The sequence below is a fragment of the Phalangium opilio genome, unplaced genomic scaffold (assembly GCF_054372755.1).
Source record: "Phalangium opilio isolate 3A_F unplaced genomic scaffold, DU_Popi_V2 ptg000209l_1, whole genome shotgun sequence".
NCBI classification, from domain to species: Eukaryota; Metazoa; Arthropoda; class Arachnida; order Opiliones; family Phalangiidae; genus Phalangium; species Phalangium opilio.
The window spans coordinates 5,994,494-6,012,256 of NW_028324217.1; the positions used below are offsets into that span (position 1 = coordinate 5,994,494).

General features: G+C 34.2%; 2 protein-coding genes across 4 annotated transcripts in view; both read right to left on the reverse strand.

Annotated features, from left to right (window-relative positions):
* Positions 1–246: 246 nt before the first annotated feature.
* LOC149618678 (uncharacterized) lies at positions 247–3,007 on the reverse strand. The gene is made up of 2 exons (XM_089855193.1): positions 2,850–3,007; positions 247–2,299 (listed from the first exon to the last, which is right to left on the reverse strand). The coding sequence occupies exon 2, from the start codon at positions 2,113–2,115 to the stop codon at positions 748–750; it is 1,368 nt and encodes a 455-aa protein (XP_089711319.1). The 5' UTR covers positions 2,116–2,299; positions 2,850–3,007; the 3' UTR covers positions 247–747.
* Positions 3,008–3,967: 960 nt separating this feature from the next.
* The window catches only part of LOC149618679 (uncharacterized), a 123,909-nt gene continuing 110,113 nt past the window's right edge, over positions 3,968–17,763 (reverse strand). For 2 of the 3 annotated variants that reach the window (XM_089855194.1, XM_089855195.1), the window contains one exon: positions 3,968–6,252. In XM_089855194.1, the coding sequence (XP_089711320.1) occupies positions 4,731–6,092 (1,362 nt within the window). In that variant the 5' untranslated portion in view covers positions 6,093–6,252 and the 3' untranslated portion in view covers positions 3,968–4,730. The remainder of the gene's footprint in view (positions 6,253–17,763) is intronic. The other variant, XM_089855196.1, reaches the window with a different exon arrangement.

Sequence of the window (17,763 nt, forward strand, 5' to 3'; positions counted from 1 at the left end):
GAATCTATAACTTCATTTAATTCTTCTCTTGGGAATCTGGTCGAACAATATTTGAAACAAAATCGTTCGGTTGCAGCGTCTGACAAACTCGAACACTCCATCAGCAAACTCTACCATATCATTGCCGTTTGTAGCTTCAATAGCGCCTTTCATTTTTCCAATGTAATGGTCCAATGCCTTTAGAATATGCGTATTTGGCATTATCAGTAACAGTGTTTCGATTTCACGAAATTGAAATTCAAAACGCAAGATTACCATCTTTTATTTATATCTCCATTAAAGAGTACAAAAGAAAATTATTGAAAAAATAAAACAAGTACAATAGCAAATTTAGTAGATTTGGAATAAAGTTTTAAACAAAAACCAAACAACACGAGTAACTTAATAAAATAATCGTTAAATAATAAGAGAAAACAAAGTATGATAAAAAAATTGTCATGTAATTCTATTTTTCTTATTAAAAATTGCGTAGGATTTGAAAAAAAAATATTGAATACCGAACTAATAGGAAGATAACGCAAGTGATAACCATGTGTGGGTTAATTTGAAAAAATGCTTTGAAAAAAAAAAACCCATGACAATAGGAGTAACTTTCCGCTGTCACAGTGTAATCACTAAACAATATTTATGTAAGGATGTAACTTCAACTGCACAAAATTCAACAACCACTTGTTTTGTTTAAAAAAAAAACGCATTAATTTCAACGAAAAAAATAAATATGCGTGAAGTTAGACTCGTTGTAACAACTTAATTGGCGCAATTGAGATCCAACTCAGGAAAAAGCTGAATTAAAATACCAGTAGTGGTTTCCTTAATAGGTTGTATGTATTTAGAGTCCTTCAACATCTTAAGGAGGTTTTTGGCCAAGTTCTCACTGACAACGGTACGAGTGAGGTAATACTTCAACAGATCCGTATCGTAATCAGCCAACGTTTCAATAATGAAAAGATGATCAGGAGATGATAAATTCTTGGCATAACTCTTGGGCTCAATACTATCAATTACCATTTTAATGGACACAGCGTCTTTGTTGCGAGCCAATTTAGAAATGATGTCATCAAAGAACCTTGAATCGATAACTTTATTTAATTCTTCTCTTGGGAATCTGGTCCAACAATATCTGAACAAAATCGTTCGGTTGTAGCGTCTGACAAACTCGAACGCTCCATCAGCAAACTCAACCAAATCATTACAAATTGGAGCTTCAATAGCGCCTTCCATTTTGCCAATGCAATGGTCCAATGCCTCTAGAATAAGCGCATTTGGCCACGCGAAGTAGGATATGTTCCTCAATAAGTGTTCAGGTAGTTCAAATTTGGATACTATTTCACACATTTGCGTGTATTTTAATTGACTCAATAAATATCCCAGACTTGGTACTCTTGAAAGTCGGAGAAGGTTGTTGATTGCATAATTCGACTGTTTAAAAATAATATCCAAGGCCTGAATTTTTTCATCTTCAGTTAAATTATTAAACAGAAATTTTACTGTTGGTTTTCTAAATTTCCAAACACAAGCAACATTGATGAAAAATTGGACATCAATTGAAGTTCCATCTAACAAAGGGTCTAAAAAGAAACTATCCAGCGGGTCCAGCAAGACCCCACCTAGTTTATAAATCCAGTATCTAACCATCAAATTTTTACCATCGAAATCGTTTAACTGCCGTTTTTCTCTGATTCGTGGCCACAATTCTCTAACTTTATCCTCCAAACAGTACATGCATGCCATTCTAAAACTGAATGACAAATCAAGGTCAGTTTCATTCTCTAGTAGTAACATGGCCATCTTGGGTCGATTTAATGAGCCTTCAACAGTCCAGCTCAAATTGGAGACTTGGTGTTTCAGGATAGTTGTAGTGACGTGGTCTTCGATTTCGAAAAGCCAACGATATATTTCATATCCTACATCTTCCAATATCATCGTGATCATTTCTTTAATATGTTTTGCTAAGTCGGAGCGCTTCAGATCGTCAATCGCTCTGTTGTTCAGTGAATCGGGAAAACACAGAGGATATCGCAAGGATTGTTTATTTGCATTAACCCATATTAACGAGGCGAAATTAGTCAGGGCTTGGCGTTGTAGCGAAATCATTGGCAATCTGGCAAGCTCCATTTTGATTTGTTCAATACGTGTTTTAATGTTTTAATAAATGGGCGTATTCTCTATTTGTAAATACTTGATGTATCGAATCTTCAAAATTTCCAATAGCGAGTAATAGTGTTAACCAATTTTTTTTTCGATATGAATCTTCAATCTATTCATCAGAAATTATCGCTTTTGTTGCAATGCGAGTGACCTAAAACCATAAAATCTAAATAAGAACTAGAGGTTATTTCTTCCATGCAAAAGCAAAAAAAAAAACATGCGTTAATGCAGTCATCGCTAAATAAAACATGAATGCATGCAGCAAGAGCAAAATAAAACATTCCAAAAGGGATTTCTAAAATGAAATACAAATTCTTGCATCTTGCAAGAAGATAGATTGCTAAAACGCATCACTATAGTTAATTGTAGTTACCGACTATTATCTTCAATTTTTCTAGCTTCAGGGATTCAAACAATGGTTTAAAATATGTATGCATTTAAGAGCCACAGTAAAACAATAGGGTATGATGAAATACTAATTAAACGAGTACATCAAACAAACATATTTAAGTTAATGCCAATTAAAGGAAATGCCACCCAACATGCCTCCCACAACAAGCTATAATTTCCTTTGAGAAAATGGATGAAAATTTGAGAATGTCGAACTCTCCGCCCTAACGCCAAGTTTTCCAGCACAAAATAAACATCTATAACGTGGTTTCGGAACAAAAGTAAATTAAGAACAGAGTAATTATAAATACCTTTGCAAGTTGCCAATTTCGAACACTCGATGAATACTTTACTATTTACATTAAACGACGTGATTTTAATAGACAATATTCGGCAACATGTCACTTTTTACCGCGGTTTTGAAGCAGACGAGCTAAGAGCGCTTTGTTTGGTCACAGCCGACTCGATCACGCTTTTGGCTGCACGCGCTATAGATGCCCGTCCAAAGAATGTTTTTCCTATGTAAAAGCGCATACCAGGAATTTTCTGTTTTTTCGCTTGAAAAATCAAAGGAGTCAGCTTTTAACATGCCCGTCTATGGGAGGAACAGCGTTTTTTGGTCCAAATTTTGAAAATCCGGGTTCAAATATCTTAAAATTTTAATGAGATGTGCAAAATAAGGCTTGTTATTTTTGTGCAAAGTTTCAAAAGTTTCTTTTTAATAGTTATTTTTGTAAAAAAAAAATTAAAAAACGAAAATTAGCTTAGTTTTTAAACGGTTTAAATGTGTTTTCTTCGGTTTCACTGGTTCGAAAATCTTGAAATTTTAGGGAGAAGGGTTTTAAATTATCGTGCAAACTTTCAAAGTTATTTTTTCTTTTCCTAAAAATTCTTTGAGGTTTTGTTTGTGCATAATCACAACCTATTTAGTAACTTAGGGAATTTAAGACCAATATTAACCTTGCATTTTGATGGTGATGGCAAAATTGAAGCTAAAGGTTTAAATTTTAAACATTTTCGAACTAGCAAGCGCTGCCGTCATAGCTTTAGATACTGTTTAACCGCTATTTTAAAAGATGGCGGCATTTTAAAACCCAAAAACTAAAAGGCATGTCAGTCTAAGATATAGTGAAACAGTGTAATAAATCTTAGTGAAATACGTTAAAAGACACGGATATTATTCGTTGAAAAAGGATTTTTTTTACATTTCTGCCCACCATTTTCTAAGATGGCCGCGGATTGAAAAAGTATTTCTTAGAACGTATTTACTGTTTATGAGTAAGTTCCCAGTAAAACTAGTTTCAGCTTCTTTAGTACAGTGGTTTGAAATGGGGGTTATTATCAGTCAGTCCTTTTAATTGTACATGTATAGACAGATGCATTATCAGTGTACGCGTTCTGACGACATAATTTAAAATACTTAAACGTATCGACTATCAGAGATTACAAACTTTTATTTTTTTCTCCATTAAAAAGTACAAATAAAATTAATGAAAGAATGTAACAAGTACCTACATTCGCAATTTTAAAGTACTTATTTAAAATTGCGTAGTTTTTGAAAAAAAAAATATTTATTGAATTGGAAATTAGTATTGAACTTTTTTTAGGAACTTAAATTGACAAACAGAGTTACATTTAATTGAGAATAAGCTTTGAACCAAAAAACCCGAAAATACTAGAACACTATAATCACTAAATAGTAAACAAAAATAAGCATGAAACTACAATTGCTTGCAATTTTAAAGTTGCGTAGTTTTTCAAAAAATATACAAAAAAGACTTATTGAATTGGTAATTAGTAGTGAACTTTGTTTAGGAACTTAAATTGACAAACATTAACTTGGGAAGAAGCTATGAACCAAAAACTTGAAAATACTAGTAACTTAACAGTGTAACTAGTAAAGAAAATTAAGTATGAAACTACTATTGCTTGCAATTCTAAAGTACTTATTTAAAATTGCGTATAGTTTCTGAAAGAAAATCCTTGAATAATGAAACACTTACGAAAGTGACAAATACTTATACTTTAAAGTAGAAAAATAAACATTGAATAAAATTGAAATTTGAGAGTAATTCTACGCGATGTAATCACTAAAAAATAATAAAAATTATTTGAAGTATGTAACTACAATTGCAATTCAAATTTAAATTGGGAAGTTTTTGATGAACATCTTTTACTGAATATGGAAAAATTCAAAGGTTTTGTACATTTAACGCGGGAAAAAGCTGAAGTAAAATACCAGAAACAATTTCCTTGCATTCCAATAAGTGATAGCAGTTCTTAAATCCCTTAAGTAGTTTTACGGCTAAACTCTTCCTGTAAACGGTACGAGCGAGGAAAGATTTCAACAGGTCTGTGTCGTATCGAGCCAATACCTTGATAACGGCAAGACCCCTAATACTTAACAACTTCTTGGCGTAACCCTTTGGTTCAATGCTATCAATTATCATATTAATGGACACGGCGTCTTTGTTGTTTGACAGTAGTTGAAGGATCTTTGTCAAAAAGGATGAATCAGGATCTTCAATAGCTCTATTTAACTCTTCTTTTGGGAATCTGGTCCAACAATATCTCAGCAAAATTGTACGGTTGTAACGTTGGACAAACTTGAAGTCTCCTTCAGCAAACTTTATCAAATCATTGTCTTCTGTAGCTTCTATAGTACCTTTCATCTTGCTTATGTAATGATCAAATGCCTTTAGAAACTCTGTAGTTGTCCACTGAATGCAACAGATATTGATCAACAACTGCTCCGGTCGTTGAAATTTAGATATGAAATCGCAGATTTGCGTAAAATTAAAATGACTGAATAAATATTGAGGAAGAAATAACAAGTAGGACTCGTTAAGATTCCATGATTTATAAAAAATATCAAAGGCCTGAGTTTTTTCATCTGAACTTAAATTATTTAACAGAAATTTCACGGCGAATTCAATATCAAAATCATAAACAACCAGGACGAAAAATTTTACATTAATAGACGTTTCATCACCCTCTAACAAAGCGTCTACATATGGATCTGATATGTCCAGCAAGTGTCCGTCTAGTTTATAAATCCAGTATTTTACCATCAAATTTTCATCATCGAAATCATTTAGCTGCCGTTCTTCTCTGATTCGTGGCCACAGTTCCCTAACTTTATCCTCCAAACAGTATTCGCATGCCATTCTAAAACTGAATGACAAATCGAGGTCAGTTTGATTCTCTAGTATTAACCTGGCCATCTTGGGTGGATTTAATGAGCCTTCAACAGTCCAACTTAAATTAGCGACTTGCAGCTCCAAGGTGGTGTCGTTGACGTGGCCTCTAATTTCGTGAAGCCAAGCAGATATTCTATTTCCGACATCAGTCAATATCATCATGGTCATTTCTTTAATATGTTTTGCAATGTCGGAGTTGTTCAGCTCGTCAATTGCTCGGTCATTCATTGATATTCGGTCGATTTCCAAAGGAAGTTTCAAGTATGGTTGATTTGCACGAATCCATACTGACGAGGCAAAATTAGTCAGGGCTTGACGTTGTAGCGAAATCATAGGCAGTTTCACAAGTTCCATTTTGAATTATTCGATACGACTTCGATAAGTATACTTAATTCGTATTGGGTAATGCTGGATTTACGGCGAGAATTCAATGGTGAATTAAACGGTATTTTCTGGCTATAGAATCCGTAATTCATCCGTTGGGGCTTTTCGCTATTGTTTCAATGCACTTTACCTAAAACCATAAAAGCTTTGTAAGAAGATTTATATGCTATTATTAAATATTTTACATGCAGTCATGGCAAAATAAAACATGAATTCAGGCAGCTACAGCAAAATGAAACATGAATTCAGGCAGCTACAGCAAAATAAAGCATGAATTCAGGCAGCTACAGCAAAATAAAGCATGAATTCAGGCAGCTACAGCAAAATAAAGTATGAATTCAGGCAGCTACAGCAAAATAAAGCATGAATTCAGGCAGCTACAGCAAAATAAAGCATGAATTCAGGCAGCTACAGCAAAATAAAGCATGAATTCAGGCAGCTACAGCAAAATAAAGCATGAATTCAGGCAGCTACAGCAAAATAAAGCATGAATTCAGGCAGCTACAGCAAAATAAAGCATGAATTCAGGCAGCTACAGCAAAATAAAGCATGAATTCAGGCAGCTACAGCAAAAAAAAGCATGAATTTAGGCAGCTACAGCAAAATAAAGCATGAATTTAGGCAGCTACAGCAAAATAAAACATGAATTTAGGCAGCTACAGCAAAATAAAACATGAATTTAGGCAGCAATAGCAAAATAAAACATGAATTTAGGCAGCAATAGCAAAATAAAACATGAAAATATGCAGCAATTTCAAAATAAAACATTAAAATATGCAGCCACACCAAAATATAATGTTGAATAAAATATGAAGCCATAGAAAAATAAAACATTAAATTTTCCGTAGTACAATGTTTCAACGCGAAATCTCGCTTTCGTTGGTGAACCAATCAGCGCTCTACCTTAATATAACGTAATATTTTCCCCAACTAAATCTAAAACAGTTCAGCTTTTGAGGCATCCAGGGCGTTAGAATATTTTTGGTTCTTGGAGATTATCATGGATTTTATACTTTAAACCTGGCGCTGGTAAATGTAATTCGGTTTGCCTGAGTCGGCCTGAGTAGAGCAGTGTTGTCAGGCCCTCAGTGAGTCAAGTTGGTCAAGTACAGATTCAAACCGAACTGCTTGCCTTTCTTTCTGCAATCTCTTGACTCACCAACGGTCTGGTAACACTGAGGGAACGACAAATACCCCCTTTAATGACAATAGTTTTTCTCCTTGGTTCAGAGGCATGCAACACGTGACGATCTCTCTAGTATCTCACTTCTGTTTCTTTCTATTTGCCTTTGCTACTATACAAAGTATCATAAGTTTATCATGCCTCTAAGTACACAAATTCGGGTTACAACTGGGGATCTTCCGCAGGCTACTGTGACGTCAGAACACGTATAGCGCTAAGATCCGAAGAGAGAAAATTTTGAAATTTCTGTCGCGGTGCAGCCACCAAGCGGTCGAGACGATTACTAAATGGGTCACATGATAAAAAATCATCCAATGGAGTAAAGGAGATTTTTACGTTTCGTATAGGCAGGCATTGGGGGGGGGGGAACGAATTTTACTTCAGCAACCCCAAAGCCCAAATCCCCCTCTCTCTCGTGAGATAGAGGCGGTTTCAGCCCTGATACATTCTAAAAGGGACCAAAGAAACGCTAGGCTAGGCAGTACAATTTTGTATTGAAGTTGAGATGATAAATGATACGGAGAGAGAATAGGGTTTCATTAAAAGGAGCCAGACAAACACTATTGCCATAGGAGTAGCAGCCATATCTCTACTTAGGGGCATTATAAACTTATGAAAGTATAAAGGCGCGCCTACTATGAGTTAATCCACTTCAACAAAGCTTATCAGTAAGGGGAAAATAATTCAAATTAAAGTTTGATAAAAGGCAAAAACCTCATCAAGGTGTGTGTGTGTGTGTGGGGGGGGGGCGGAATGTTCCCGCATCCTATAATGTAATTAAGAATGGTGGTAAAATAAAGAGGCATTCTACACGTGTAGAAGTACTATATCCAGATAAGTATGACTAACTGTAATCAACAGTCACCCAGCCCTAAACCGCTTTTCCAACGAAGGTGAAATTTTTCAAGGATGTTACTCTTAAGTAGTAGGTACTCCCTATGAAAGATTTTTCCAAATTCCTTGGCATCTTCAAAAATGGCGGTTTATTTTAATATCAGAACCCCTTTTTTTATGAAATAATGTCCGTACGATTCAACCGAATTTACTAATTAGCTAGCTATGAGGATTTTTACTTATATAAATACTAGCAGCATAGGCACCCGGTGTTGGAAGTCGAGATATTTTAATTAGTTTTCAGGTAGCCATTTTTAAATATGGCGGCAAATCGAAGGCCATAAGGCCCGTCTATAGGATATAAGGAACCAGCATAATACATATATTTGTGAAGTCGGTTGAAATGCGTAGAGATGGGCCGATACCGATACCAATATCGGTACCGATATTTGGTTAAACCGATATATCGGTATCGGATTAAACTGGTATCGGAACAGATGGGCCGATACCGAAACCATATCGGTACCGATATTTGGTTAAAAAGATATATCGGTATCGGTCCATCTTTAGAAATGCGAGATCAACGTAATTCCATAAAGGTTTTTACTTATCTGGCTGCCATTTTAAAAGATGGCGGCAAATCGCACCCCGAAAGTCATAAAATAAAGCCCATCTATAGGATATAGGCAACCAGTTTACTAATTATCAAAGAAATATATTGAAATGCACTTTCGTTAATCGTTATTCCACCAAAGGTTTTTACTTTTCAGGCCGCCATTTTCAAAGATGGCGTACAAATATGTTGCCTAAACAAATGCGAACAAAATAAATCTCATAGTATTAATACAGTCCTACTTTTGATTGAATGATACTTATTACTTTAGGGATAGAGGGTTGATATCTGTATGTTGTATCCTTGGCATTGGGAGCTAGCAGCTAGTCAGGGGCGCGCAGTGTAGCCCTACTCGCAGGTGTGCAAATATGACGCTCATTTTCCAGGCACGGCGTTATGCCATCAGCTGGATGGAGCATGCCATGTCGGCGTGGTTCAAAGTCACACCCTCGGCGTTTTAAAGGGAGAATGAAATAAGCCAGACAACAACAACAGAACATCGAAATCATTACGAAAACTGACTGACTGACAGTACTTAACGCTCACCCAAAACCCCTAATTGCTTTACCTATGAAGCTGAAACAGTAGCTTTGCAAGGGAAATTAATTTACATTAAGAAAAAATTTTTTTTTTCGAACCGTAGACATCTTGAATGAAATGGCGGACATAAATGTAACCAAAACCACTAAGTAATATATTTTTTTCAATCCACCGCCATCTTGAAAAATGGCGGATTGTTGTGCTCCCCCTTCCGAGGGAGCCGCCATGATAACAAAGGGTGTATTATTTTCTATACGGCAATAAAGAAACCTAGCGGATATAAATGTAACCATAATCGGTAAATAATATGTTTATTTCAATCCACCGCCATCTTGAAAAATGGCGGGTTGCTGTGCTCCCCCCTTTCGAGGGAGCCGCCTTGATATCAAAGGGTGTATTTTTATATACGGCAATAAGAAAACCTGGCGAATATAAATGTAACCAGAACCGCTAAGTAATATATTTTTACAATCCACCACCATCTTGAAAAATGGCGGATTGCTGTGCTTCCCCTTTTGAGGGAGCCGCCCTGATAACAAAGGGTATATTTTTTAAATATGGCAATAAAGAAACCTAGCGGATATAAATGTAACCATAATCGGTAAATAATATATTTATTTCAATCCACCGCCATCTTGAAAAATGACGGATTGCTATGCTTCCCCCTTTCGAGGGAGCCGCCCTGATAGCAAAGGGTTTATTTTTTTATACGGCAATAAGGAAACCTGGCGAATATAAATGTAACCAAAACCGCAAAGAAATATTTCTTTTAATCCACCGCCATCTTGAAAAATGGCTGCCAAAAATGGAAAATAAAAAAAAACCTTTATGGAATTACGTCCATGCATTTCAAAAATATTTCATAAATAACACTGGTTTCCTATATCCTAAAGACGGGCCTTATGACTTTTGGGGTTCGATTTGCAGCCATCTTTCAAAATGGCCGCCCAAAAAGTAAAAAAAAAAATGTCCCAATGGGCAACACCGGGTGCCATGATCCTAAACGGATTCACTGTAACGTGAAGAGTAAATATTCACTGCTGCTAGTATAGATATAGACTAAAAAATGGTTGTCTGGCGATTTCATTGTCCCTTGAAAATATGTTCGAAATATATCACCCCATAGCTGGCTGAATCCTGGAATAAATTCAAGAGCGTCAAGTTCCCCCTTTTTATTTATTTATATGTGTTGTGTTTGTTTAGGGTCTTAAATTTTATACTTATTTATATAGAGAGGGTAAAAAATATTACGTGATAATGAATTTGGGATGTTGACTCTTTCTATAATAACACGATTTGTTTTAATGCAACTGGTTTCCGTTTCAGATATTTTATAGTACCTCAAAATGAAATTGTGTAGTACTAAAAATAGATTGGAAGCTAGGGTTTGTTTGAATTTTAGTAAACTGATTTCCCTAATATTTTCAGGTTATTTCACAGATATTTCAAGGTTTTCAAATAGATATTTTCCTTATATTTAAGGGGGGTTTTTTCATCGAAATTTTTCAGATATTTAATGTTTTTTTTTTATAGAGATTTTCCTGATATTTAATGTTTTTTTTATAGAGATTTTCCTGATATTTAAATGTTTTTATAGAGATTTTCCTGATATTTAAATGTTTTTTAATAGATTTTCCTGATATTTAAATGTTTTTAATAGAAATTTTCCTGATATTTAAATGTTTTATAGAGATTTTCCTGATATTTATTTAATGTTTTTATATAGATTTTCCTGATATTTAATGTTTTTATATAGATTTTCCTGATATTTATTTAATGTTTTTATATAGATTTTCCTGATATTTATTTAATGTTTTTATATAGATTTTCCTGATATTTATTTAATGTTTTTATATAGATTTTCCTGAAATTTATTTAATGTTTTTATATAGATTTTCCTGATATTTATTTAATGTTTTTATATAGATTTTCCTGATATTTATTTAATGTTTTTATATAGATTTTCCTGATATTTATTTAATGTTTTTATATAGATTTTCCTGAAATTTATTTAATGTTTTTATATAGATTTTCCTGAAATTTATTTAATGTTTTTATATAGATTTTCCTGATATTTATTTAATGTTTTTATATAGATTTTCCTGATATTTATTTAATGTTTTTATATAGATTTTCCTGATATTTATTTAATGTTTTTATATAGATTTTCCTGATATTTATTTAATGTTTTTATATAGATTTTCCTGAAATTTATTTAATGTTTTTATATAGATTTTCCTGAAATTTATTTAATGTTTTTATATAGATTTTCCTGATATTTATTTAATGTTTTTATATAGATTTTCCTGATATTTATTTAATGTTTTTATATAGATTTTCCTGATATTTATTTAATGTTTTTATATAGATTTTCCTGATATTTATTTAATGTTTTTATATAGATTTTCCTGATATTTATTTAATGTTTTTATATAGATTTTCCTGATATTTATTTAATGTTTTTATATAGATTTTCCTGATATTTATTTAATGTTTTTTTCATCGAGATTTTCCTGATATTTATTTAATGTTTTTTCATCGAGATTTTCCTAATGTTTACGGTTTTTCCTGATATTTATGGGTTTTTCATAGAGAATTTCCTGAATTTAACGGGGTTTTTTTCAAAAAGATTTTCCTGAAATTTACGGGGTTTTTCTTTTTCAAAGAGATTTTCCTGAAATTTACGGGTTAGTGCGGAGCTTTTCCCTAGCGATATTTAGTGCTTTTTACAGCGATATCCACGATATTTTAACATTAAGTTCTTTTCACAAAATATTTTGAACATCGCATAATTCTAATACTAAAATTCCAGAGGAGCATTTTTATTTTTTAACATACGCCACGATTCACGTAGAAAATATCCCGGCATTCAGAAATAAGTCGTAATAAAAGAACGCTTAAAAAGTTAAAAACCCCAAGGAAATATTGTAGAACTAGAAACCCACCCAGAACCTCTTACACACCTCACATCCGGTTAAAATTAAATTAAACTTAACGGGACATCAAATTTAATTTTAAACTAAAAATTAAATAAGACTCAATTTTAACAATATTAAAAAAATATATAAAACATTTTCTAAGGTTTTCATTAGGGCACTCCTCTTATTTGAGTATTTTTTATTAGAACGAGTATTTTTAAGGGATAGTGGATAAGCTGTTTTTTATAAAGCTTCCTTCATCCATGGGAAATTTTATCTTTTATCAGAAATCCGCGTGCCGAACTTCCGCATACCTACTTGAAAACATTATTTGATTTCTTCTCCATTATTAACAATACCCACACTTTTTTTTTCTTTTTTACAAATCGCAAACTAAACTAAGCTAAGTTAAGTTAAGTTAACACATTTAAACTTAAAAAAATACTGATAAAGAGAGTAAGGCTTGAGAAAAATAGTCTTCAATAATTCTTAAAGGAATAGTTCAGGTAAGATAACATTATATCTCAAAGAGTTCACGCATTGGTTCAGGTAACAACATTATATCTCAAAGAGTTCAGGCATTGGTTCAGGTAACAACATTATATCTCAAAGAGTTCAGGCATTGGTTCAGGTAACAACATTATATCTCAAAGGAATAGTTCAGGTAACATAACATTATATCTCAAAGGAATAGTTCAGGTAACATAACATTATATCTCAAAGGAATAGTTCAGGTAACATAACATTATATCTCAAAGGAATAGTTCAGGTAACATAACATTATATCTCAAAGGAATAGTTCAGGTAACATAACATTATATCTCAAAGGAATAGTTCAGGTAACATAACATTATATCTCAAAGGAATAGTTCAGGTAACATAACATTATATCTCAAAGGAATAGTTCAGGTAACATAACATTATATCTCAAAGGAATAGTTCAGGTAACATAACATTATATCTCAAAGGAATAGTTCAGGTAACATAACATTATATCTCAAAGGAATAGTTCAGGTAACATAACATTATATCTCAAAGGAATAGTTCAGGTAACATAACATATCTCAAAGGAATAGTTCAGGTAACATAACATATCTCAAAGGAATAGTTCAGGTAACATAACATATCTCAAAGGAATAGTTCAGGTAACATAACATATCTCAAAGGAATAGTTCAGGTAACATAACATATCTCAAAGGAATAATTCAGGTAACATAACATATCTCAAAGGAATAGTTCAGGTAACATAACATATCTCAAAGGAATAATTCAGGTAACATAACATATCTCAAAGGAATAATTCAGGTAACATAACATATCTCAAAGGAATAATTCAGGTAACATAACATATCTCAAAGGAATAGTTCAGGTAACATAACATTATACCTTAAATTAAAGGCCTTTTTCTAAATTTAAAAGGAATTAAATATTAAAAAATAAATAAATCATCTCTTATTACAATATGATAATTAGCATTTATTTATTTTTAGTCTTAAAAACGAGGACTACTAGCGGCGTCTGCTAACCAGAACCTCTTACCCCTACCTCTTTCAGCTTGTGAGAATTCAACCAATCGCGTAGGGGTAAGAGGTTCGGTTTAGCAGACGCCACTAACCAATGGCGGATGGCGCAGTAGTCCTTGATTATTTTTAAGACTAATAAAATGCACTAATTATCATATTGTAATAAGAAATCATTTATTTTAATTTTTAATGTTTAATTCCTTTTATATTTTGAAAAAGTCCATTCTTTAAAGGTATAATATTATGCTACCTGAATTTCTCCTTTAAAACTTGGGGGGTTTGAAACCTAGGAGTGAAACAGTAAATTTCCAATTCAATTTTTCATAAAAGAGATAATTTTTTTAGGCAATATTTCAGAATTTTATGGCTTAAACAAACCTAAGTATAAATTGTTTGTGTTTACATTGATTAAAAATAACTGGTCTATTCTCATTGACATAATTATTCAAATTAATTTCCTCACAAAAATGTGTACTTCATTTAAAAATATATGCGGGCATAAATTACAAGTTTCCACGAACTAATTAGATTAAATAATGAGAGAAAAATAAAACCGCTATAGATAACACTTAGATTAAGCCTATGAACCAAGAAGGCAAATGTTACCAAGAGATAATAGAAGAGAGTATAATATTTGGGTCAAAAGCCCCACTTTCTACTTCCAGGGTTGCCGGTCAAAAGCCCCACTTTCTACTTCCAGGATTGCCACGGATTTTTCATTCCAAAATTCCCTGACTTTTCCAGGTTTTCACTGACCGTCTGAAGCCAATTTCCCTGACCAATTTTCAAACTTACACTTAACAGAAAAGTAAGAATGCAGCCTTTAAAAATCCATATTTAATCATCAGCTGTGTACGTACAATTATGCTAATTTTATCATAGTTTTTAATTGAAACTACTATTTAGTAGTTAATAAAACTTTGTAAGGAACTATCAGAAACAGTTAATGTAGGCCTATATCACGTTATCATTGTCCCGTATTTGAGCTGGTGCGCCAAATTGCAGCCGTGAATACACATTTTCTCAAGTCTTTTACACTTTTCCCTGACTTTTTACACCCTTTTTCAAATTCCCTGACTTTTCCAGGATTTCCGGGTACTGTGGAACCCAGACTTCGTTTGAGAATCGTCCTGTTTTTCACCCCTTCCCCCCTAAAACGTCAAGTAGCCAATCAGGAGGCTAGAGGTAAGATAATGTGTTTTTTGGAAAGTAGCACTGCTCTAGGGATTCTTGGAGAGGAAACCGCTCCCCGTCCGCGGCCTATAAGCACGTAGTCTGCGGGAACTATTTTTCTCTCTCTGTAAAGCTGTGAGGAGTCTACCCTGAGAGGGGGTGGTGGTCGCGACTCAGAGAGGTAGAAATCAACCCCTCAAACGCGGAGGCAGAAGTGTTATACTCTCTTCTATTATCTCTTGATGTTACGAGACAACTTTATGCTAAATTGTTCCCTAGGTTATAATAACTTTCGAATCTACATGTAATAATATTCATGAGAGGCCTGAAATGACTGTAAACAGACTTAATAGGTTACAAAAAGACTAGCCATAGGACGCTACCGCTCGCAACATTCTCGTGTAACCACGAAATTGCCCTCAAACATATCATCATAACAAACCTTTATTACTAAAAACAGATTAAACTAAAAATTATTCACTTTAACTTCCAAACGTATTCGTTTGACCATCTTGTTGTATTTAGACTGCCCAGCCAAAATTTAAATTCCTTATAGGAAAATAGGATTTTATAGAAGAAAAAAATGTGTTTTTATAGGAAAATATAGGAATAAACAATACTATTTTGGCTTAAACTACGTAGAAAAATCGAAAAAAAATAAATTTGATTTAACTTTGTTAAATCAAATTTGTTAATTAAAATATAATATTTAAAAACTCGTGAACGAGCTCCGCAATTTCGGTGTCTATTCATATGTGATCTCGATAAAAGAGCTAAATTTTGATAATTTGATGCTCAACTATAAGAAAACTTGGACTAAGTCAAAAATATAGGATTTTACAGGAATTATAGGACCGCTGGGCTCCCTGATATTAAACCCAAATTAAGTAAGCATCGTTTCATTGCAACTTATAATTGTGAAAAAATGGTTTTTAATCAACAACATCATGCAGATTAGGACTGGCCCCAAAAACAGTATTTAGCGTTTTAAAACACCCCTGGCAACATTGCATGAACCTCAAAATTAGAACAAAATAAATAATTATAACTACAAAATAATTAACTTATTATATCTTTGGTCTAATCTACTTCTTTCTTTCTATAAACTAAAGAGTAGTACTAATACAGAGAAATTAATGATTCATAAGATTGACCACGTCGTAAGTAAGGTCATTTTAAGAGCAACGTCGGGTCACCTAAACGCTGACGGCCAATTTTCTCTCTTCACTCTCGTCTCTCTGCAAAAGCATCAATATGAGCCGGTAATGCACCATTAGAGGTCTAAACGACGGTGTTCGCGACCCACGGAATTAACTCTCCGGGGAAATATTCCCCCAACTTGACTGTTGTTAGCTGCGCGAAACGCAAATGAACGACGCGTAACGTTGCAATCAAATAAGCCGTCGCATAGACGCGCAAAATTGGACTCTTTATATATAGGTATCCTGCGGCTTTGCAAAGGGGAATCTTTCTTTGCTATGGACGATTTTTTAATTTTATCCGATAGATGGTAGCGCTGTTTGCTAAACAAGAAGTGTCTACACAAGAGTCAACGTGCCTTTGTTTTGGCATAAGTTCGTAAGATGTGCTCCATAAGTTTGTCACTGGAGCTTGTCATGAAGTGATTGAGGTAGGTCATAGATTCAAGGTAAAGCGACGCCTGGTAAGGCGCTGTCAAAGGCTTAGTACAGACTAAATAGGACCTAGATGGACTGCAAAACTAACCACAGAGTGTAGGGCTTCAATTCTCGCTTCTGTCGTTCTCGAGCTAGCTCGAGCTGTAAGTCTCTAGCATTACGAACTTTTATAGGCAGGTAGTCTTATGGAACATATCTTATCAACTTATGCTTTTGGTAGATTGGTTCACAGTAAAATGTAGTTTATTTCTATTTCCGAAGAGTTTGAGAAAATTGGGTTAGGTATGGTTAGGATTAGGTTTGGTAAGGTTGGGTTAGTCATGGTTAGGATTATTTTTTGTAAGGTTGGGTTAGGTTAATGTTTGGTAACGCAAGGTTTGGTTGGGTTTGGTAAGGTAAACTAAGCTAAGGTTGGGTTAGGTAAGGGTTAGGATTAGGTTTGGTTAGGTTGGGTTAGGATTAGGTTTGGTAAGGTTGGGTTAGGTATGGCTAGGATTATGTTTGGTAAGGTAAGATTGGGTTAGGTATGGCTAGGATTAGGTTTAGTAAGGTAAGGTTGGGTTAGGTATGGCTAGGATTAGGTTTAGTAAGGTAAGGTTGGGTTAGGTATGGTCAGGTAAGGTTAGGTTATTTATGGTTAGGTTCAGTTGGTTCAAAGGGGGAAGAAGTTCTGATTACCGTCTTCTAGTCAAAGTTATTTTTAACACGATCACCTCTTATTCAATTTTACCAACAATTCTGCCAAAACAAAGGATATCCCATTCCTGATATCCATAAAGCGCGTACATCATGAACCCATCACCCCCTCAACGCCACAAAAGAGTATACCAATGGGTACGGTGCTACAATTATCCACCCTCCGTTAGATATCGCCTGAGTTAGAGGAAACCTTTGGATGAAAGTTGTGGAACTAAATACGAGAGCAAATTTCACCCACGTATCCACTCACCCTCCAACCCACCACGCTACTAGACAGTAGACGCGTGCCTAGCAGGACCCGTACGAATGGCGACCCTCACCATGACGCCCAAAGTTCCTAACTGCGCAGATGGCCCACCCCCGGTATAGCCCAAAAGCATTCCGCCGAAAGAATAGTAAAGGAGCCCAGGAAAAAAAAATGGAGAAATCCCTTAAAACTATCCGTGGCCCCTTTCCATTCGGCTGCCACGCGCCAATTCAATGTATGACGGGAACAAACGCCTACACTTTCTGTTAGGGGA